The sequence below is a fragment of the Sceloporus occidentalis genome, unplaced genomic scaffold, assembly GCF_023333645.1.
Source record: "Sceloporus occidentalis isolate IW3139 unplaced genomic scaffold, rSceOcc1.0.p SCAF_7, whole genome shotgun sequence".
NCBI classification, from domain to species: Eukaryota; Metazoa; Chordata; class Lepidosauria; order Squamata; family Phrynosomatidae; genus Sceloporus; species Sceloporus occidentalis.
Genome location: NW_028316987.1, coordinates 1,516,698 through 1,540,060, shown reverse-complemented (window position 1 = coordinate 1,540,060; position 23,363 = coordinate 1,516,698). Strand labels below are relative to the sequence as shown.

The window sequence follows — 23,363 nt, the reverse complement described above, 5'->3', positions numbered from 1 at the left end:
TGACCAGTATAGATTGAGCCTTAATCTGTTTTAATCGATCGTGTTCTTATTTATATGGTTTTTGGTTATATTTTTATATTTGTAGGATGGAGAGGGAGGGGGGAGGGGGGAAATAAAGGAATGCTTTTGTTATTGCTTTTGTACTGTATTTGATTTTTTTGCTGTTACCCGCCTCGATCCCCAAAAGGGAGAGGTGGGATACAAATAAATATTTTATTATTATTATTATTATTATTATTATTATTTACAATATTTATTAATATATATTAAATTAAGTCTGGGTTATGAATACATGGGTTATAAATAATCACATGGGTTGTATGACATGGGCTGTGAGTGTGGGTGGGTTTTTTGTCCTTCCTGCTCTTGTACACGTGTCCAGCTTGGCGCACGTCTGAACGCAGCCACCTTGGAGTGAGAGCAGCTCCTTGTGGGCAGCCCTTCCCTTCTCCCTCCTTCTCTGGGGCGGATCAAACCCACCCAGGCTCCCCCCCATTGAAGAAGAAGGGGAGGAGTGTTTCTTTGGGGGGAGCTGGTTCCGGACCAGAAGGGACCCGCCCCGGAGTGACTCCGGAGTTGTTGCCCAAATAGGGAAGCGGAGCAGCTGGGAAGAAAAGACCATCTTCTTCTCCTCTTTCTCCTTCCCTTTCTCCTTCCCTCTCTTTCTCCTTTTCCAAGGTTCTGATCAAGACTCTTCAAAGTCCAGAGGAGCTGCTCTCGACTCTCCTTTGGGGAAGGAGTGGGGGATCCAAGGTGGATCATCATGGCTGGGATCCACTCTGGGGATCTTTTGTGAAGAGCCCTGCCCGGATCCCCTTCCAAAGCAGGGAGGATGATGAATCCCAGCGAGGCTGCGGCTGCCCAGGAGAAATACAAGCTGGTGGTGGTCGGAGGAGGAGGAGTGGGCAAGAGTGCCCTCACCATCCAGTTCATCCAGGTAAGGAAGGAGGCTGCCAGGCGGCGACCACACTGCACCACTAACCCGGTTTCGTACCGCTTTAGCCCTCCTGGCTCCTGGGCATGTATGGAAGACCACAGCTTGTGGTTGCAAAGCTTTCTGCAAAGAGAGGACGTGTAGCTACTAAAATGTCAAGAACCAGACAATTGACTAAAGAAAGAAAGAAAGTAACTATAGTTACTTTAGTTACTATTATAAGGTTTGGGGTGGGTTTTTTTCCGGAGCAGTAACTATCCTGAATGTATCTAGACAGGGAGATTCAATGTAATTTAGAATAAAAGGTTAAATAGGAGTAAAAAAGACAGCAAGCTTAGATACTTCCATGCATTGCAAGGAGTAGCATTGCATGAGTAACCAACCGATTCAACTAAAATCCATCAAAGTGAGAGCTTTATTGGCCAACCGAAATGCACATTAATATTATTATTATACTTATTATTAATATTCTTGGGGATTTTCAAGGCGGCTTACAAATCTAAAACAGTCCCAAGTTAAAACACTTATAAAACATTCAAAATACAAGTTTAAAAAAACAATTCAAAACATTAAATTATTAAAATGTAAAGTGTTTTCTTTAGCTGATTTTATGTTAGTTGTATGTGTGTGTGTGTGTGTGTGTGTGTGCATACGCATGCACTATATATATATATATATATATATATGCACACACACACACACACACACATATATCTATGTCAGATAAACAGGAAACAGGAACAGGCAACAGGCAATGCAGCCTTCCAGATGGATAAGACATGTGTATATTACGCCACCCCACACATATACACACATATGCATATATATACTATGCCACACCACACATATACATATATATACTATGTCACACCACACATATACACACACATACATATATACTATGCCATGCCACACTTATACACAGATATATACTATGCCATGCTACACACACAGACACATACATATAAGCTACACCACACATATGCACACAAATACATATATACTATGTAATTCTACACATACATGCAAACATATACACATATATACTATTCCACACCACACACATACACAGTTATGTGTGTGTGTATGTGTATGGCGTAGTGTTGAGGTTTGAATGTTGGAATATGACTCCGGAGACCAAGGTTCAAATCCTGGTTTGGCCATGAAACTCACTGGGAGACCTTGGGCAAGTGACATGCTCTCAGCCTCAGGAGAAGGCAATGGATAAACCTCCTCTGAACAAATCTTGCTAAGAAAAGCCCATAAGACCGTAATAACAATATATCCCGAGTGTCTCCCAATATGGGATTCAAGGCGGCTTACAAAATTTGATACAGTAAAACTAAAACATCCATCTATCCATCCGGAATGCAGTCCTCAATTTTCCTGTTGCCATCCGCTTTAGCAAGCATTACAGTATACTTGGCCCTCCAGATTTGCAGCTTTGATAATTTGCAGTTTTGATTCATATGTTCTCTCTAGGAATCTCTGGGTCCTCCAGTGTGACTCTGCCAGACGTAGACCATAGAGTTATGCTGGAGAACCTAGACATTCCTAAAAACAAACCACTTCTCTAGGCATTTGTAAGTCCTCCAGCATGATTCTGTGATCAGCTTTTGGCAGATGTTGACTGTAGAGTTGGAGGAGGACCTGGAGATTCCTAGAGAGGTCTTCTCTCAGGTAAGAAGAATAGTTTTGTTTTGTTTTTAAATTGCACTTTTCCCACATTCAAAGGAGTCCTTAACTCTTAACCCCAGCAAATGTGGAGGGGCCGTTGCAATTTTGTAACCCTCAGTTTAGCCATTTTGACTTCCAGAGAGAGTTTGAGCCTGATCTGCTCTCTCTCTCTGTGTTGTATGCGTTCAAGTCCTTTCCAACTTATGGTGAGCCTAAGGTGAAACTATCATGTGCCTGTTTATCGAACCATTTCCTGTATTGCTATGTACTGTATATGTATTATCCTACTTGAGAGTATGTATTTTCCCTGGAAGATTAACCATCCATTATGAAGCCAAGCCCTCCCTCCAGTCCATCTGCCTTGGTCCAGGCCTTGGAGGTTGAGAGGAACTGCTGGACCTCATCCCCTTCCCCACCACCACTCCCTTCTCCTTTTGTGTCATGTCTTTTTAGATTGTAAGCCCGAGGGCAGGGAACCGTCTAACTAAAAGATGGCATGTACAGCGCTGTGTAAATTTACAGCGCTTCATAAATAAAGGTTAATAATAATAATAAGGTTTTCTTGGCAAGTTTTGTTCAGAGGAGGTTTGCCATTGCCTCCTCTGAAGCTGAGAGAGTGTGACTCACCCAAGGTCACCCTGCTCTCCAAAGCCGTAGTCCAACACTCCAACCACTATGCCACACTGGCTCCAGGAACCATTTATTTGTCTCTGTTAGCAGTCCACAGTATTCTCAGCACCCTTCTCCAGCACCACATCTCAGATGTGTTGATTTTCTTCCTCTCAGCTTTCTTCAGTGTCCAGCTTTCACAACCATAGAAAGAAATGGGAAATATGATGGCATGGATAATCCTAAATTTAGTATTTAATGATGTATCTTTACACTTCAGGATTTTGACTAGAGTCTTTGTTGCTGCCCTTCCAAATCTTAGTCTTCTTCTGATTTCTTGACATTAAGTGTAGCATAGGGTTTGAGCCAGCATGGTGCATTAGTTTGAGTGTTGGATTGTGACTCTGGAAACTAGGGTTTGAATTCCTGCTCAGTCATGGAAACCAAGGCACACTCTCTCAGCCTCACAGGGTGGCAATGGCAAACCTCCTCTGAAGAAACTTGCTAAGAAAATCCCATGATAGGTTCACCTTAGGGTTGCTATAAATCGGAAATGATTTGAAGGCACCCAACGGCAACAAGAAGAGGTTGAGTAACTTTGAGAGCTGCGGCACACATGCTGGCAAGTAAGCCCTGAAGAACATGTTGACGCTCATTTTCCGGGAATGCATGCTTAGGATCAGGGCATGTGCTTGCTTTCCCTTCACCACCCTCCTCCTCCCTGCAACACCCTCAGGGAGAGAAAAAGGCAATCTTGTTGGCACCAGCACCGCCGTCTTCATAAATGTGGGAGAGGCGGTTGGGAGTTAATGCTCAAAAAATTGATTTTCTAAAACCCAAAGTCCATTTCTTCCGGCTCTGTGGCTGCTGTGATCCTCCACTTCTCTGGTTGGGAGCCAGGTGATGCGGGATCTTTTGGCTGAGAGCCGTTGGAAAGGTGGAAGTCAAGTGGAGCAGAGAAGAGAGGAAGCAGGGAGTGGTCAGGAAGACAAATAAAATATAAAACTAAATTAAATATATAATGTTTTCCAGAGACGTCTGGCTGTCCATTGAGGGAGAGACAGAATACAGGGCCTGGGTGGTATCTTTTTCAGAATCTTTTTTTTTTTTTTTTTGGCAGAGCTCTAGAGAGCATTTGTGGGAAGCTTGTGCTCCTCCAGATGTTTGCCAGCCATTGCCCCTGACCATTGGCCACATACCCTAGGGTTGATAGGAGTTGGAGTACAATAGATTGTTGCCCGAGCCCTAAGGCAAGAGAGCCACATCAACCTGTCTTGCAGTATGGATCTAGAGGAGCCAGTGATCTGGCAACTTCTGATGATCCAGGCCTTTCCATTTATTAATCAGAGAGGGGCAGCTGGCTTGGGATGTCCTGGAAAGACAAGGATAAATTTGTGAATTATTTAACTTTTTGTTTTGTTGTCGCGTGCCTTCAAGTAATTTCTGACTTAATGGCAACCCTAAGGCATGGGGTTTTCTTGGCAAATTTCTTCAGAGGGGGTTTGCCATTGCCATCCTCTGAGGCTGAGAGAGTGTGGCTTGTCCAAGGTGTCCCAGTGGCTATCATGGCTCAGTCGGGATTCGAACCCTGACCTTCAGAGTCAGTCCAATGCTCAAACCACTATACCACACTGGCTCTTAATTGTTAATTGTTTACTCTCCAGGAAATACATTCTGCCTCAGTAACATAACAATTTGCTAACTGTTGGGTACTGTGCAGTTTGAATCTTGAGGAAGTTACCATTTATTGTTTTACCTTGTTGTACTTTTTGTGACCCAGAATGGTAGTCCTTGAATTTTTTAAAGGGAAGGAGCAGAATCCAAGGTTTCTATGACTGAGTGGCAAACCTTGACCTAGCATTTAAGATCCAATCAGAGCTTGGAAAAGTGGCCACGCTACCTGCTGTAATGTAACCTCTGCCCCATGCTGCTATATGTTGTTGTTGTGCACCTTCAAGTTGTTTCCGACTTATGGTGACCCTAGCCTAAGGCAAACCTATAGTGGGGTTTTCTTGGCATCTTTCTTCAGAGGAGGTTTGCTATTGCCTTCCTCTGAGGCTGAGAGAGTGTGACTTGCCCAAAGTCACCCAGTGGATTTCCATGGCTGAGCTGCATTCGAACCCTGGTCTCCCAATGCTTAAACCACCACAACACAGTGGCTCTGTATACTCTTGTACCAATGAGCAAAAATGGGGGTTGAGGCCTAAATGCTGTTAGCCCCAGCTAGAGTAGGATCAATTGTAGAATGTTGAATCAACACTTACATAGCAAACATTGAGTCAATGCGTCTACTTTATTTGGAAGTAATTTTAAGATTCAGACCTGGATTTCCTGTCTTTGCATACAGAAGTAACAATTCTTGCTACTGTTGTTAACATCCTTTCCTTTTCTCTCCTTGCTCCCTTTTCAGTCATATTTTGTCTCTGACTATGACCCCACAATTGAGGACTCATACACAAAAATCTGCAACATTGATGGCACCCCAACGCGGCTGGACAGTGAGTATCAGTGGACTGGCATTTTGTTGGGATGTTGTGGAAGTTATGCACAAGCATATTGAAGTGGGCAGACACTTGGCGGAAGGTGATCCTAGCAAGTTGTGGTGCACAACATCCTTCCCTAGCATCACATAATGGGTTCTCTCATGACCACAGTTTTGCATTATGCTCCCCCCTGCTTTTGTGGTGCCCTCCCTTTAGTGGTGAAGTCCATCCTGTTTGTGGAACAAGTGGTTGTCTGCTTAGAAGCAGCAACAGCAGTAAAAGTGCAGATCAGAGACTGGTTGACAAAGCTGACAGAGGCTGAACCTAGATAAAATACATCAGGAAAGGGACAACATCCATCAACCAGGAGCGATCAGAAATTAAGCCAAGATCTACTAGTAAACGTCCAGATGGTTTGCAATAGCTAACCAAGGATTTCTGACTCTAATTTTAGTTCAGTTATTAATATTCTGTTCTTGTTATTTTATTGTGTACATAACTAGTCCCTGTATCACATACCAATTTACTTTGTCCCTCCATTATTGGCATTCACATGCTTTAAAAAATAAATTATAATGTAAATATAAATTGAATTAAAACAAAAAGTGTGAAAGATGTATCATGTGTATCAAAAGATGGGTATCTAAATATGTGTTATGTGTATCAAAAGTACACTGTACAAAATACTGAGGCATTTCTAAAATGCACATGGTTGGCACATCATTCTGATGTTATCCAAGTGACATGTAGGCCAGTTAGAGTTACAAGAGTCTGCCCCATATATAGTCTTTCTGATAATGCCCCCCCCCCCCTAAATTTTCCTCTGGGTGCCAGGCAGTGCCAACCAGCTGGGAAATGCCATTTCAGTTTACCATAATACTTCTGATGTACCATCACTACAAAACATTATGAGAAATTTAAATGGCAGGTCCCAGCCACCTGGCACTGTTGGTTAGAAGATCAGATTATTGGGTCTCAACACTTTGCTGAGGGGCCTGGTGTAAGCTCAATTCCCTCAGCTGTATGAGCTCTTACATTAAATCCATTATGTCCTGAATAATTCAGCCTTGCATTACTTTCCTTCCCTTACAGGTTTCAATTTTTTTTACAAATTTTCTGGCCATAAAATATATGATCTGGAACATTATGAAGTGAAATTGAGTGTAATACTGGGAGAACAAAGATAATGTCTGACTGTTTAGTGTGCTTTTTTGAAAGAAACAGTAAAGTTGTCCTTTCTTGGTGACATTATCTGGGGTAGGGGTAAGCAAGCTGAGGTTCTTCAGATGTTGTTGGACAACAATCACAATCAGCCCTAGCCATTAGTGAGAGTTGATGGGTGTTACAGTCCAACAGTGTCTACAAGGCTTCATTAGATAGATACCCTCATTAGATATAGCTGTACAGTTAACCCATACTGTTCCACTGAGGATGGAAGGTTGCAGGTCTATGAACTTTTTGTTTCTGCGAGACCCATAAAGGAGTTTGGAATCAATAAGTTATAAAGATGATCAGGAGATGTGTGTTTGGCAAGAAGGAATTGGGCACCCTCAGAATACCAGAGTGGTTCTAACCTGGACTGTCTCCTTGTGCCATAATGTGCTGGTAAAATCTAGAGGTGATAGAGTGAACTCTGCCACTTGGAATTTCAGGAGGACATCATTTCTGAATGGTCTCCTGTTAAAGCAATAGCAAGCTCTGGTTTAACCCCCCCCCAAAAAAAAAACAAAAAAAAAAAAAACAACCCTAGCAGAGCAAGAAGTCTTTTTGAGTTGGTAGTGTTCTTATCCTTTTTAACTTGCAGTTGTAACTTCATTTTCCCCCAATGTTGGGAAGCATTCTGGAATGGTGTTCCTTGCTTGCAGCCTGGAGTTGTATTCCATGTACAGACCATGCCTATGTGAAGACACTGTTTGGTAGGGTAGATTAATAATACAGGGTGAGTCTCTCTTACCCAAGTGCTTGGAACCAGAAGCGTTTTGGATTTTGGAATACCTGCATTTGCATATACATACACAATGAGATATCTTGGAGATGGGGACCAAGTTTGAACACCAATTTCATTCGTGTTTCATCGGCATGATACAGACTTCCCAAAAAGGGAGGCCTGCTGGTGCCTTTTTTCCCCTACAAGCCTGCGGCTTCCCTGTAGAGGAAAAACCCGCAAAAAGCGGGTTCTTTTTGTGCCGCCATTGTGACACCTGAGTGCACCAATAGCGCACTCATGATGTCACAAACGGGGCGCAACGTGCGGACGCTATGCATCCATCACATAACAATGGCGGCACCCATATCCACGGGGGATTTGCCTAAGACAGGAGTGGTGAACATGTGCCTACGTGCTGCTGAACTGCTACTCCCATCATGCCTGATTAGGCTAGCTAACACAGATAGGCATTGTTGTCCCGTGATTTCTGGAGAATTGTAGGTTCCCTAGTCCTTGCCTAGGAAACGTAATCAGTTTATGGGTGTGTTGAGATTTGAATCAAGCTACTATTAGACTTTAACAAGCACTTCTTATCTAGCACTGCCTCAGCACACAGGCTTCCCAAACAGTTGCTGAAGCCCCAGTACAGCCTACTACTGATGTCTTATCTCCCCATATACCTTTTCCCCTGTGCCCTTCCATGTTAGTTGGGTGCTACTGTTTTAATTTAACATGATACCCTTGATGTAGCATTATTCTAAGGCATAATGGGAAGTTGAAAGAATAAACTTGTCAAGGATCAGCAGAGTAAGAGGTACAGTAATCCATCAGAGGGTTACATGAGTCAGAGGGCAGTTTTCCAGGAGATCTGCTTACACTAATGTAGTTATTACATTATACTGTGGTGCGTCCATTGTGTTCAGAATGAATTAGATGTAATTTAGTTTCCTTTCCTTACATTTTCATCCTATTAGTCCTGGACACTGCTGGGCAGGAGGAGTTTGGGGCCATGCGTGAGCAGTACATGCGTTCAGGGGAAGGTTTTCTCCTTGTCTATGCCATCAACGACCGTGGCAGGTAAGTCTGCAAGCCATGATATTCCGGTTTGATTGTTCCTTCCCTGTTACTGCAGAGGTGGTGAACCATTTTTCTGTTTTACAATCAGTCAAAAGCTGAATGCCCCAGTGGATGTGCTTTTTCTGACACTGATTCCCTTCTGCATATTCTCTGTTACTCAACCTGACCACAGAAATAGACCATCCTGATTCTCATTTTACAGATTCAGAAAACTGATATTGAGAATACCTTGCCCTACATTAGGCAACGAGCTTACAGTTTTGGAAGGTTTTGACTCTCTGTTGGCCGCATTCCGGTTCACAAGTAAACCACACTCAAGGTCCTCAACCAAGAAGATTTATTTTAACAAAGGCATTAGAATGCACATCTGAAGAACCATTGGATATCAAGGGAGGCTGACTCTTAGAGGTCCTCCTGAAGTCACATCATTGATTTCCACTGCTGCGGCTGCTTCTCCATCACTCCTTTGATGGAGTAAGCACTAAGACAAGTGTGGGTGGAGGAGGATTAGGAGAAAGCCTTGTATTTTTGCAGTGCTATAGTTCCTTCTTCCTTGGACATCTTCCAAGAAGGGCAACTCTCCCAGCCTTTTGGAGGAAATGGGAAGATGATCTTCATGAAACTGAAATAAGAAATGGGGGAGAGTGTGGACAGAGGAAAAAGCCACTCTTGATAGGACCCAGTAAGTCTTAGGTCTAAGAAACCTTTGGCCTCCAGATGTTTTGGCCTACAATTTCTACAGTCCTTTACTGTTGGCTATACTGGCTGGGGCTTCTAGGAATTGAAGTCCATAACATCTGGAAGGCCAAATGTTTCCCATCCCTGTTTTTTGGAAGTGGCATAGGCATTTTCTCCTCCAAACTCATTGGATTGCTTTCCCCCAGTATCTCTTGCCAAACAAAAGTTCACTTTCGTTTGTTTCCTTTCCTTCCCAACCCTAGTTTCATCGAGATCAACAAGTTCCACACTCAGATACTTAGAGTGAAAGACCGTGATGAGTTTCCCATGATCCTTGTGGGCAACAAGGCTGACTTGGACCTTCATCGACAGGTGAGGGGGCTGCAGAATTCATCTGCCCATTACAACTTTAAATCTCTACATTGTGGGGCCTTGTGCTATGTAACATGACTTGCTAATGTTGCCAGTCCACGTTTCAAGCTCTTTTCTAGCAAATCACTGGTGCTAGTTAAGGCAGATTTAATTCCAGATGTGTTATACTACAGCATCCCTGACCACAGGCTGCATAGCCATTGGGAATGATGGATTGAAATAAAACACATGAGGGGTGATCCCTGGTTGGGGAAGATTAGCATAGGGGATGCCTAGAACTCAACTTCATTGCTGCCTTATGAAGGACACACAGAAATGCTAGTCATCCTGAACAACTGGGCCTTAAAATTGGCCCTGAAAAAAATAGCACCCAACTAGTAAAAACATTTATTATTCTGAACAGGGTTGGGGAACCTATGGCACTCATTTTTATCTGTTATTGATTTCCAAATATTTATATGCTCCTTTTCATTTGAAAAAGTCCCTAAGTGGTTCACAGTAAAATCAAATATGGTAACACAGTAGCTATAATGGTACAGTGATAAAACAATAAAGGCAATAAGATCCATTAAGTCCTTGATTAAAAACTGAGGTGGTGGCCAGCTAACATTGCTAACAATTAGCCACAGGCAAATGCTCAGATATACTGATATGTCTTCCATTGATGGTAGAAATGCCCAATACTGGGTGCTGGCCTTTGTTGCTGGACTGCATATCCCATCATGCTGTACCATTAGCTGTGCTGTCTAGAGCTGAGAAAGGTTGCACTGTGGTGATAACTGGAGAGCCATTCTTTCCTTCGTCCAGTCTTAAGAAACTACTAGGCATACACTGTACTCCTCAGTAATTGTAACCTGCCTTTCTTCTGTAGTTGAAGCCAAGCAGTTTATATATATGGGCAGTTTTCCATCCAGGATCTAGTTAGATCTTGACCTACTTAGTCTGAACAAGATGGCTGCATCATATACCTTCATGTCAGGTAGAAGGGAAATGTGGACTTCTCAACACCCTGTTTTTCTCACACTAATATAGGCACAGAGTAAGGCACTCCTAAGTGAGAATCCCCTCTACCAATGCTATTTTAAGCATGTGTATGCATACACACACACACACACACGGTTTTACTTGTTTGCTTTGCCCTGTTGGTCTTCAAAACCAGAAGAGAACTTGACTAAGGGAAAAATAGTCTTGATAAAAAGTTTTCTGATGGGATGTTTTGATGACAAGAAGTGTTATGTGTCTTTCCCTCTTGCCTTCTCAATATGCCCCTTCCCCATTGCCACACTTTCTCTGAGATCAGAAATTGTGGGGCTGGGCTCATGCTTGTTGAGAGTTTTAAGCAGTTTTATGCTTGAGTTGGGGGGGCCGGCATGGTCTAGTGATTTGAGGGTTGGACTAGGACTTCAGGAGAGCAGGATTTGAATCCCTGCCCCATTCTAGAATCCCACTGGGTGATCTTGGGCAAGTTACACACTCTAAGCCAGTGGTCCCGAAACTTTGGCTCTCCAGATGTTTTGGACTTCAGCTTCCAGAAGCCCCAGATAGGTTGGCCAACAATTAGAAATTCTGGGAACTGAAGCTCAAAACACCTATAGGACCAAAGTTTAGGAACCACTGCTCTAAGCCAAGAGAACCCTATGATAAAGTTGTCATGAGTCGGATATGCAGCAGTACACAACAACAATAACAGCAACAAATACCTGATTTGGGACACTGCTGAACTGAATGCCATTCTTCCCATTCTACTTTCCCTTCACATAATCCTATATCCATGGTTACTCATGCTTCTTCTTCACAAATGTTGACAGGTGTCCAAAGAGGAGGCCCTCAGTTTTGCCCGGGAGAACCGAATCCCATACATGGAAGCTTCTGCCAAACTCCGTCTCAATGTGGATGAATCGTTCCATGAGCTGGTGAGGGCCATCAGGTAAGAGGTCAGGTGGACACTAGTTTTGCAGAACCTGACACTACAAAGTACAGAAGCTTCAAAAGGCTGAAGGGAAGAGTTTTCTTTGACAACATCCCTCCAAAAGGCAGCTATTTCTGACTAAGTGTGAATTCAGAGTGCTGTGTGTGTGTGTGTGTGTGTGTGTGTGTGTGTGTGTGTGTATGTTAGTCATCTCACCTTTCTTCCAACATGGGACCCAAGGTGGCTACATAGATTAAAATGAAAAAACAGCTTAAAGACAATTATAGTAAAAACATTTAAATTTTTAAAATTTATATCCTGCCTTTCTCATAAGAAGGGACCCAAGGCAGTTTAATAACAAGGTTAAAATGAGGTGCAATTGATGATGTAAAAGTAAAATAATAATAATAAAATATTAAGTTGTCCTGTTAAAATTAGCACTGATTTAAACCTTCTTAAAAGCATTTAAAACATTGCAATAGAAGGAAGGGACATCAACCCCCCTCCCATTAAAAAGACCCTTCTATAGCAATGGCTTACAAGCCAAAGGCCAGCCAAACTTTTAAAATCAGTCTTTGTCTTCTAGCAAAAGAAGGCACATTGTACAGTCATTCTCTTTCCCACTCCTTAATGGGTTTGCTGTGTTTAAAAAAGAGAGAGAAAGAAATGATGGAAAAACTGGGATGATTGCAAATGGAAGATGCCACCGCACTGTAAAATCTTGTGAATGAGGCTGGGCACACTAAAAACTTCATCTGGAAGCATTATTTCTTTTCAGCAGCCGCTCCCAAGTTCTGGAACTCCTTTGGAAGGGAATTTGGCTGGCGTCCTGTCCTCCCTGTTGTCTTTCTGCTGGCAGTCAAAGACATTTTTCTTTGGGCAGGCCTTTGGCAACCAGTAGAGCTTTCTCCACAAGAGGCTTTTAACTGGAAGGGTGCTTTATTTCTTTCTGCTAGTGTGTTTTAAATTGTGTGTTAATTTCTCTCTCTCGCTTTGTATTCATTCTATATTAATTATAACTTCCTGAATTTAATGTTATTGAAAACCACCTTGAGTCCCATTCTTAGGGGAAAAGTAGGATATAAATCAAATAATAAGTAAAAAAGTACAAGTAGTACTATGCTTTATTTACTGTTTTTACATGTTCCTGTAGAAGCATGGCATGATGATAATTTCTAATATTATTACTAGATTACTAGCTATTTCTTCCTTGGTATAATCACTCATCCCAAACTATTTCAGGCCTGCATTACATCTAACATCCTAAATTGACTGAAGCTCAAATGCGTTGGCCAGTGGCTCACTAGCTCAATAACTTGTCCAGATTATGATACATTCCAGCTTCCATCATTCCTAAGTATTGGCCATGAGAGCTGGGACTGATGGAGAGTAGAGTCACATTTCCTCATCTTAGCACCAAGAGTGTGGGAATTTGATTCTCTTGTTCAGCAGGGACTCCAAAAACAAGGACCCCTTTCTAACTGCCCAGTTATAGCGCTGTGACTCCATTGTAACTGCCATCGCTGCAGTTTATGGAGTTCTGGGCTTTGTAATCTGGTGCTGACCATGTTAAATTCCTTTCACTAAACTACAAATTCCTGAATTCAGTGGGATGATACCATGGGAGTTAAAGCAAAAACCATAGCACTAAAACTGTGTAATGTGAAAGGCCCCTTACCCTAGATATACCTTTGTTCTGGGCTATCATGGACCTTATTACGTTATTTTGTTTTGAATGTGTTTGAGCCATGTTTCCAGGTGGATGCCCCCATGCACATTGGCATACCCATAGGACACAGTGCTAGGCTAAAGGCTCTATTAGTCTTGCTAGCCCACTGCAGTTTTGCTTGCATGCTCTAAGAAGATTTCTATTATGCGGCCTGGGAATATAATGTGCAGAAACTTAAAAGTGCTCAGTTCCCTTTTTGTTGAAGGACTCTGTACATTAACACTTGTGGTGAATTTTAGCACATGGCTCAGGATGTGGCAGAGATGAGAATACATGGTGTGCCGTATTTAGACAGTCTACTTGACCCAATGCTTCTGAGACCTCCCATGCTAAGGCTTGAAGGAAGGACTTCTGTCATTCCCCCCCTGGAGCAGCTGTTGGCATGCTGCTGCTGAATATGGCAGTTCATGAACAGAGTTTACAGAAGTTACTTAGAGGAACTACAACTTCCAGAATCCCTTAGTGACCTTGCTGGCTAGAGGATTCTGGGTTTCACTTCCAAAGTTTACTTTTCCTAAAGCTCTGTTTGCAAGCAATAGCAAATGTTGCTTTCCCCCAGAATTGTGTCCGTGGAACTCCTTCCCAATGGAAGCCTCCTTGACCCCATCCCTACTAGGTTTTAAATGGGCAGTTGAAACAGAGGTGTTTTGCTTGCCTTTCAATGGGCATTAATCTTGTTCTAATTTGCTTCAAAAACTGTTCTCTTCCTATTCCATTTTGATATTCTGTTGTATTGTTTTAAATTCTACATCACTTCAAAAACGGTAGAAAATTTTGGCCAGAAATTTTTATAAAGTATCAAGTATAAAAAGATTTATTTTCCTCAATCCTTGGGAAGACATCATCCTTGGGAAGACGGAGTAAAACTTTCCCAAATGATGACAAGAAATGAGTACATTGTATTGGAAAACTACTGACCCTCTGCATGTTTTAGCTTACATATTCCAAGTCCCACTCAGCATAGCCAAAGATATAGGATTGTGAAAGTTGTAGTCCAGTTGTAGCTGGAGGCCAAAAGGCTTTCCAGCCCTGCAACTATAGTGAAACAGGCCAACTCTTTTGTTCCAATCAATCTTTGTTTCTTACCACTTCTTATCTTTCTTTCTTTTTTGCCCCAGGAGGTTTCATGAGCTGGAGTCTCCCCCAGCCCCAACTGTTAACCCTAAGAAGAAAGAAAGCAGAGGCTGTCCTTGTTCCATTCTGTAAACTGCCTTCCCGCACCAAGCTACAGATGTTGGAAAGGGAAAGAAGAGCTGCTCTGGTTCCTTCTAGCAAGAGGATAGAGCAGGATTTTCCCCTTGCTCCACCTCCCCCACTGCAACAAGGGCTGGCAATGTGTATTCTGCAGTTGTGTCTCAATACTACACTTTCTCTACTGTCACAAAGGACCCTTCAAACTGGAACAGGGCAGGAAGCGGATGCAGCCTATTTCCCCACCACACCCCTTCAGCTCTGCTGCCTTGAACCTGCTGGTTACACCATGCTGATAAGTGCCACTTGGGAATGATCCAAGCCTGCATATACTACTCTGACACCTTTCTGTCTTAAATTTTTCCAAGCAAATTGCATTGATAGGGTTGCCTTATTGGCACAGGGGTGCACATGGCAGGATGACATAAAGAATGTAGGTTCAGGGTAAAAAATTGGAAGATGGAACAGCTTAGGACAGTTTGGTGATATATTATGTTGGGGCATTGGAAAGCCATAGCAGAGGATCATACTCGTCACTGTCGCTAACGCCAGCAAGCTTCTGCACATACACAGATAGGCATCCATGCTCCAAGACACATTGTATGAATGCATTTAAAGGGGTGTTTAAATCTTTTTTTTAAAAAAAACATAAAAATAATCACAGCCTTACTTTTAACAGTTCCCTACCTTCCTTCCCAGTAAGCAAAAAGGCAAGCAAGAGTAGGCACAGATTTCCTACTCAGTAACTGGCATTACCCATTGCACCACTCTGCATGCAGTCCTGGAACATGGGGGACATGTTATAGCCCTTTGTTCATCTAGGGCAGAGGAGTAAGACAAGAGGAAATGAATTCAAAATATTTCTCCCCTGCTCTGATATTTTCCCTAAAACAAAGTGCAGCTTATGTAGGCGGAGGTGAAAATAGCTCCTTCTCTCAACTACGTTTAAAACTTGACTGGTCTTTGGAATCAAGTTACAATGCTAGTCACCACTGATTTTTTTTAAAGTTATTTTGTCCATGAATAGAATGATTTGGTTTTACCTAACTTTTTTCTTTTCTTTTTCTGATACATCTAGAAGCAGTAAATTCAGAACTTGGAAAAGATGGGAGCTTTGACTAGAATTCCCATAATCCCCAGCCCATGAGTAGGTCGGGTTCTGGAATTGTAATCCAAATTATCCCAAGTGTTGAGTAAGTGAAGTAGCAACCACCATGTGCCCATTTTTTGTTAGCAACTCTTCCATGGCCAGTGAACTGATCATATCCTGGGATTTCCTAGTTATATCCTCAGAGGCACAACCATGTTTAAATATCAGTGCCTTTCTTGTATGTGTATTGAGTGGTCTTTCCCAATGGACCTCTTGATTGTTTTCTTGTTCTTTCTTCCACCAAAGAAGCAAATTGTCTACTTACCATTCAGAGACACAGCTGTATTAGTCTGGAATATCAGTATGCAAAGGGTAGCACCTTATTAGAGATCACAAAAGAAGTTGTAGCATAAGCTTTCGTAGACTTGGTTCAATTCGTCAGATGCAAGATATCTACCTAACAGTCCATCCAGTATTTGTTTATATTTCACAAATGCTCTATCTGCTATAGAGCAAATGGATCATGTTCAATGGGCATGTTTTTGAGTAGTTAGAAGATGGGGAGATGTGTAAATGAGGTGTCTTCTGCTGATACCTCTTTCACAATGCTGCAGAGCATTACAGGCTGTAGATACCAAAGAGTTGCTATTTAGCCAAAACCCAAGGCACCTTAAATACAGGCAGATTACAGTTCACTTTGCCAGGGATGTGAAGTGGTCTTCACAGTTGGCAGGAATAATTCACAGAGACCAGGTACACAGGGGGAAAAGGTATTTTTGGTACTGAGCGGGGCCAAAAGGCTCATGAAACACAAGGATAGTAGCAGGCTGTGAATTAGTCACTTATTCAAAAAGTGATTTTAATAAAAGGGGAACATTCCCAAATCCGTGTGTTTTCCTATGTTTGCCATGGTGGGGCAGGAGTTGGGTGCGTTGAATGGACTGTTGAAATATTATGAGTTGTGTCTTGGGTGTGGCCATCTACAACAGAGGAGAACCTGTTCAGCTCCCAGAAAGCCAAATTCAAAGTTCTCCCAGACTTCATTCCAATGGTGGGTGGGGCCAAACATGCCAGCATATTTTATTTTTAAAGCTCATAATGCAAATCCAAAAAGTAGGCAATGGCTAATGGTGGTCTCGTTGAGAAGGTATCAATTGGGAGAAACCCAAGGACAGGATTGATATGCAAGGAAGGTCTGATATGGTGTGAGGTTTAACAACCAACAATGTACAATGTGAGATGGGTTACTTGCCTTAGGAGTTGTATCAGGATGGAACCTGTACCTGCTTCCTTGGGAGTAAGCCCTATTAAACACAGTGAGACTTGCTTCCAATTAGCCATGCAGATGACTGTTAGAAGTTGTTCTGACAAGCTTAAGGGTGTAGTCACATTACACTTAGTTTCTTCTCATGTTGGAACAATTGAGGGACAGTGGTGAGCTGATGCCTCACTTATAATGGGAATTTGGTATAGATTTACCTCTTGACATATCTGCACAGCCACTGGTCTTAGTTGATGAGCTGGCAATCCTGGAACAAACCAGTGCCAGCTAGCATCTCCACAAAGTTAGATTTTGAGAGTGGTTGGTTGGTGTTGCTGTTCATTTTATTATAGAAGTGCATGTCAAAGGAAGGTTTTTGAAGCCTTTGCAGTTAATAAAGTCACATTTATTATATGCAGAAAGTTTGGTGCAGCATCCTAGGGAATTCCAGAGGATAATTTAGGTTCCTTTGATTCACCTCTGATTCACAGCAACACTATATGTTTTTCTTGGCAAGATGTATGTAGAAGAGGTTTGCTGTCACCGTTGTCTTTAGGAGAGTAATTTTCCCAGGAATACCCAGTGAGTTTCTATGGCTGAGTGAGGATTTTAAACCTTGTTTCCTGGAAGGCTAGTCAAATACACCAATATAGCAGGCTGGTTGAATGATGAACAGTGTAGGTCATACTGACGCTTCCATCCAGAGTTGAACTAAGAATACTCAATATGTGTGTGTGCCTTCAAGTAATCCATGGATTTCACAGGGTTTTCATAGGCAAGGAACACTTCCCTTTCTCTATATTAGTGGTATTCATTGGTGATACTCTATTTAAGTACTAACCAGGGCTGACACTGCTTAGCTTCCAAGATCACCTGGGATAGTATCTTAGTTCAAATCCAGTTAAAAGGGTCAGCATGCTTTGTTCAGTCAAGCAATACTGTTGACTCTCATCAAAAAGATTGCCTCTTAAGAAAGTCTGGCATTAAAGTTTTGCTCTAGTTCCTGGGAGCAATCAAATGGTCCTTCCAAATGCTATTTTTTTCCAGGCAGCTTCCTGAACTCAGCTTCCTCCACTTTCTTTGCAAGGAGTTAAGCATAGAAATATTTGCTCAGCATGAACACTAAAGGAAACAAAAACAGGTAGCACCCTACTAGAAAAAGTAATTCTAATGCTCTATGTTACTGAAGTTATCACAGAATTGGATCCAGGTACAAGTGTGCTTTTTAAAAAAAGTATGAATGAATGAGTAGGTGACAGATGAGAAAAGGGAAATAGGGCCTGAATTCATTGGGGCCTTACATCTGCAGGAAACAACTGAGCAGCTTCACAAGGTCTGTATTAAGCAAAGGGCTGCTACTATATTCCTATGTAGAGTGCACTATTGTGCACTGGGACACTATTGCTGATGTCCTTTGCAATTCCCTAACAGGGTTCCTTAATGCCTCAGCTATGTAATATGCCAGTTACACAGTGTAAGATTGCAACAGAAATCCAGCCTACATGTTTAAATACCATCAATGATAAATTGGGTGAGGTATTTTATGGTACATCTTTAAACGTAATGGAAAGGTTGTCCCTGCCTCATAGCATTTCTAGACCTTGGCAATACACGGTGCTGGTTCAGTAAATAAAACAGAACTTGCGGCTGGAGCAGATGCAGCCTGCCTTTATTCTTCCACCCTAATTTGGATATTTTCCCTTTATTGGTGTATAAAAGAGTAACTACTCTTCCTTATTTGGAGTCATGGGTGGCATTTGCAATGTTTAAACTGAGGTCAGTGTTACCAGAGGTTGGAGATTCTTCACACAGTGAATGAGTCAAAGTGCCAGGCACTGGAATGATGGAAGAAGATGGAAAACTAAGAGGACAAGGTAGATCTCCTGGACTGCCTCTTTTCTATCACTGAAAGAGCCAATCTGCAAATGGCCAAAACACGCACCAGCCCCACCTGAAGTCCTTTCTGCAGCTGCCCAAGCCCCAACAAAATGAACAAAGCTGTGCATCAGGCATTTGATTTTTGCAAAGAAAAGTGTTTTTTGTCATTTTGTTGTGTACACAGTATACAATGTGAGTTTTACATATTGAGAGAAAAAAACGTCTCAGACACTAATAATAAACAATAAAAATATATAGGAACATCCAATAATACAGAACACAAATCCCATATCTCAGAACAATACCCTTGAGGCGCGAACAAGATACACAGAAATACACGTCGTAAAAAAGGGGGCCTTCCGAGATCCAAATGGGGGAGTGGGGAGGAGGAGAAGAAAAGAAGTCTCTTTTTTTTGTCACAGGAAGCTAAGGGTACACGTGCGTGTGTGTTCTTGATCAACTCGGATCTGGGCCTCTCCAATTCTGGTCTTTAGAGTTTGGCGACTCAGTCCCCTCTATCCAAGGGTGGCGCTTTCACAAGGTTTCACATGGGATTGATGGTAGCAAGTTGGTTGTCCCAGGAGGTGTCTTGGCTCTCTGTTCCTCAGGTACTGACCCTGTACTGTGAAATATTCCACCAAGTCCCGTGTTACCTGAAACCCATGTTCAACTAAGCCCGGTTCCACACATAGGTTCAAGCTACAATCCTTCACCTCTAAGGCCCAACAGCTCTCAGTAATCAGGTTTGCAAGGGACAATTGTTGTTGTTGTTTAAAAATTGCAAGCTTTAAAATATCTAGAAGGAAGCCAGTCAACCTCCCTCCCCTTTAAAAAAACAAAATAAAACCCACCCCATTTTGAGTGGGGTTCATGGACACCAAATTTCCATCCACGCACACTCACATACATACTTGCCAACCTCTATTCATCCACAATAAATAATGGGGAGGGGATAGGATTGATGGGGATGGGGAAGTTGTGTATATATAAAAGACCCTGACCTACCTAAACACTCAGATGGGCCTCTAACACATTTCTGTGCTGTTTAGGGACATGTCCAAAGTCACTCTGCTGGGTCAAAGGGATCACCTCTTCCGAGGTGGGATTGAGTTTCATTTCCCCCTCCACCACACCTGAAGTACCTTTTCATACCTCCTGCGCCTCCTCCTCCATGAAAACCCTAGAAGTGTGCTGGGGAATTCTGACATGCCCTGATACAGGAGAAAAAAGGAATATGAAATCTTTTTGAGAAAAGGTGGAAGACTAAAGAATGTCAAATATTTGGGAATCTAGATATGAAAAAAAAATCGGATTTGAAGTATGTGTGGAGTGGATCTTTTTTTTTTTTTTTTAGAAGAAATTAATCTAGAAAAAAGGGGAGGAGGTTAAACAAATCAAATGAATGAGTGCAATGGAGAGAAAAAGAACACCGGGAGCAAGAATGAGGTAGACATTGGCTGGGACATGGAAATCTGGTGGGGTGAATCTACAAACAGGAATGGGATTTCAGAGATCACTAGGAAGATCCTGGGGTGAAAAGGCAGAGGATTACTGGCTAACTGGTTGCTATCTATGTGTGAGGGCAATCATTAGGAAGATCCCGCAGAAACAAAAGTTGAGGTGCAGTTCAACTGCATGGGAAAGAGAATTGAAAATGTATTAGCCAGGGCTAGGACCAAATCCTCTAACTAAAAAGAATTAAGTTTAGCCTTTCAGCTCAGGATTACAGAAGGATCTTTGCTTAGGAGAATGGGAGAGGAGAGGGGACACAGATCTCCCTTCCCCTTCAATAACAACAATTAAAATAAAAATAAAAATAATGACCTCCTAATGAAAGTTTCAGTCCAAACCAAAGAACATCACAGCTACAGGTGAGAGAAGAGAAAAAGAGAGAAACTCCTGCGCATTGTTAAGTTCAAGTTAGTCAAATACAATATGATACATAGACTTTTTATCCTATACAGTATATACAGCTGGGGGAGAGGGGAGCAGATTCCTGCCTTATCAAACACCACAAAGGGAAGGAGGGAGAGAAAATAAAGAACACCCCCTTCCTCAAAGGAGCTCTGATCTAACAGATATGGAGGATCCTTGATTACCATGATTTAGGTGGGACCAGTTCATAAATCGAGAGGAGCGGGGGAGATGGGAAGATTTAAGAAGTCTTGGTGCAGGCAGTTTATTATGGATGTCACTATGCTCCCTTCCCTGCCCATTAACTGTTAGCTAGTCACAAGGGATACTGACAAAGGTTGGGGGAGATGCTCCACATGTCCAAAAGAGCTAGATGCCTGAACTCAATGGCAAAAAGAAAAAGAAGGAAAAGAGAAAGAGAAAGAGAAAGAAAAAGGGGGAAAAAGTGGCTTGAGGCAGGTCCACCAGCAGCAATTATAAATGAAACAGAATGATGCTTCAGAAAAACATCTGGAAAAAGCTACGGTTGGGAAGATGGAACTTGGCAATAAATATTCCTGTTGGAAGCAAGAACAGATGTGACCACTGTTAGTGGATGGGCTGGTGGAGGCATCCCCCCTCCCACTCAAAGTGACAGTTATTTGGCAGAGATGGCATTGTTTGTGGACCGGAAAGGGCAGGGCGAGGAAACGCAGTCACATATTATCTGGTCAGACTGTGGATAATAGGAGCCGAACACTGTAACAAGGGTGGCCCAGCGTGCCATCCTCCAAGCTCAAATTCTCAACTCTCCCTAGGGAGAAGTAAAGGTTCTAGATGGAAGAGGTGCAGGATAGAACCCAAGAAACCCAGATCCTTCTGCTTACACCAGTCTCTCTGCTGCCCAACTGCCTACTTCCACATCCCTCACCCTGAAGAAACTCAGGAGTCCTGGATCCCAGTCTCCCAGCTATAAATCACACACCATCATTCCTCTTGACCTTCCTATGGGTTCTCCTACTCTCCCACCCCCCACCAGAGCAGGGGGCAAGTCTGCTCAATTAGACATTTATACATTTATATATAAATAATATTTCTCTGTACAGCCAGGGCAAAAGGGAAAGGGGTTATCCAACCACCCAACTTTTGATGAGAACCTTCGTCAACATGTCCTCTCTACCACTGCAAACTTCCCACACACCCCACACCCCAAAATAAGGAGGCCCATCCCAGGTCCTGTTTTTTTTTTAAAAAAAGAAAACCTGGAAAGGGAAGGGGTGGTGGTGACCGAGTCTGAACTCATTGCTTGTAATGGTACCCCTCGACTTTCCTCTCCCCACTTCGTGCTCTGGCTCTGCAGAGGGGTGGGCTTTCGGCAGCCCCTCCTGGGGCGTGGCTCTGGCAGTTGCATCATGCGCATTTGTTTTGCGCCTGAGTCAGCAACTCGCTGAAGGAGTCAAACAGTTTCTCTAGCCATGGCTGGTTGCGCATGCACTGCTGCACCACTTCCTCCTGTCCCAGGTCCTCGTCCTGACCCTCGATTGCTGTTGTCTGCAGAAAGAGAGATCAAATGTTAGCCGAGTGTGAGGTTTACGTCTCAGTATTTCTAGAGAGCATCAGACTGACATTTTAATGTTAACATTTTGTGTTAGCTATATTGTTATTTGTTTTAATTTGTAAGCTGGACTCCAGTTTGGAAAAGAGCAGGAAAGAAATAAAAATGATGGCAATGACAATAGTCGTAATAATAGACAGATCTGATGGGTCTTAGAGCTTGGAAAGATTCCCCCCTTTTTTCTTTTTGGACTACAGCTCCTAGGAATCATGACAGCTGGTGGGTCTGTTGGCCCAGGGATTCTGGGATCTACAGTGGGCCACTGTATCCATTGGGGTTTAGTTCTAGGGTCACCCATGGATACCAAAAATCCATGGATGCGCAAGTACTATTAAATACAATGATGTAGTAAAATGGTGTCCCATATAAAAATGGCAAAATCGAGGTTTGCTTATTGGAATTTATATTTTTTAAATATAAATTTTCAAACCATGGATGGTTGAAGCGGTGGATAAGGAATTTGTGGATATGGAGGGCCAACTGTACTGGCATATTTTTGCTCTTGTGATGATGCTGCCTTGAGAACACACCCTTTGAGCAGACGCAATCAGCCTATGTAGCTGATGTGCAAGATCTAACCAAATGCCGCACTAGGAATCTGAAAGGCCACTTCAACCAGATCAGAAAAGCAAGATGTTTAGTCATAATCCAGATATCCCTTTAAACTACTTGATGCAAAGGAACCTCCTTTCTGGTATGCAAACCAATCTGCATTTCATGAGACAAGAGGCAACATGATGATTTGCAGGTTGTTTGAAACATTTTTGGGGTGTTTCCCAAAGTTCAAAGTGATATATGGCACAGTGCTTAAATGCCTGTACCGCAGTCATTCATTCAAAACAACAAGGCTGCGAGTTCAAGACCAGAAAAAGTGCTCAAGCTTGACTCAGGCTTGCATCCTTCCGAGGTCGCTAAAATGAGTACCCAGATTGTTGGGGGAAAATTAGCTTACAGTTGTAAACCGCTTAGACACTGCTTAGGCGGTATGAAGTGGTATATAAATGAAGCTTGTTTGTTTGTATGTGGGAACATTAAAACAC

At 42.5% G+C, this 23,363-nt stretch overlaps 2 protein-coding genes across 2 annotated transcripts in view; one reads left to right on the top strand and one right to left on the bottom strand.

Annotated features, from left to right (window-relative positions):
- Positions 1-481: 481 nt before the first annotated feature.
- LOC149308994 (ras-related protein R-Ras2-like) lies at positions 482-16,560 on the top strand. Its single transcript, XM_089531593.1, has 6 exons — positions 482-937; positions 5,631-5,718; positions 8,605-8,707; positions 9,649-9,757; positions 11,566-11,684; positions 14,514-16,560. Exons 1-6 carry the CDS (start codon positions 833-835, stop codon positions 14,599-14,601), a joined length of 612 nt encoding a protein of 203 aa, XP_089387719.1. The 5' UTR covers positions 482-832; the 3' UTR covers positions 14,602-16,560.
- A 2,389-nt stretch (positions 16,561-18,949) lies between these two features.
- PRR12 (proline rich 12) overlaps positions 18,950-23,363 on the bottom strand; it is a 41,987-nt gene continuing 37,573 nt past the window's right edge. The window contains exon 14 of the mRNA XM_089531592.1: positions 18,950-22,259. Coding sequence (XP_089387718.1) covers positions 22,119-22,259 — 141 coding nt within the window. The 3' untranslated portion in view covers positions 18,950-22,118. The remainder of the gene's footprint in view (positions 22,260-23,363) is intronic.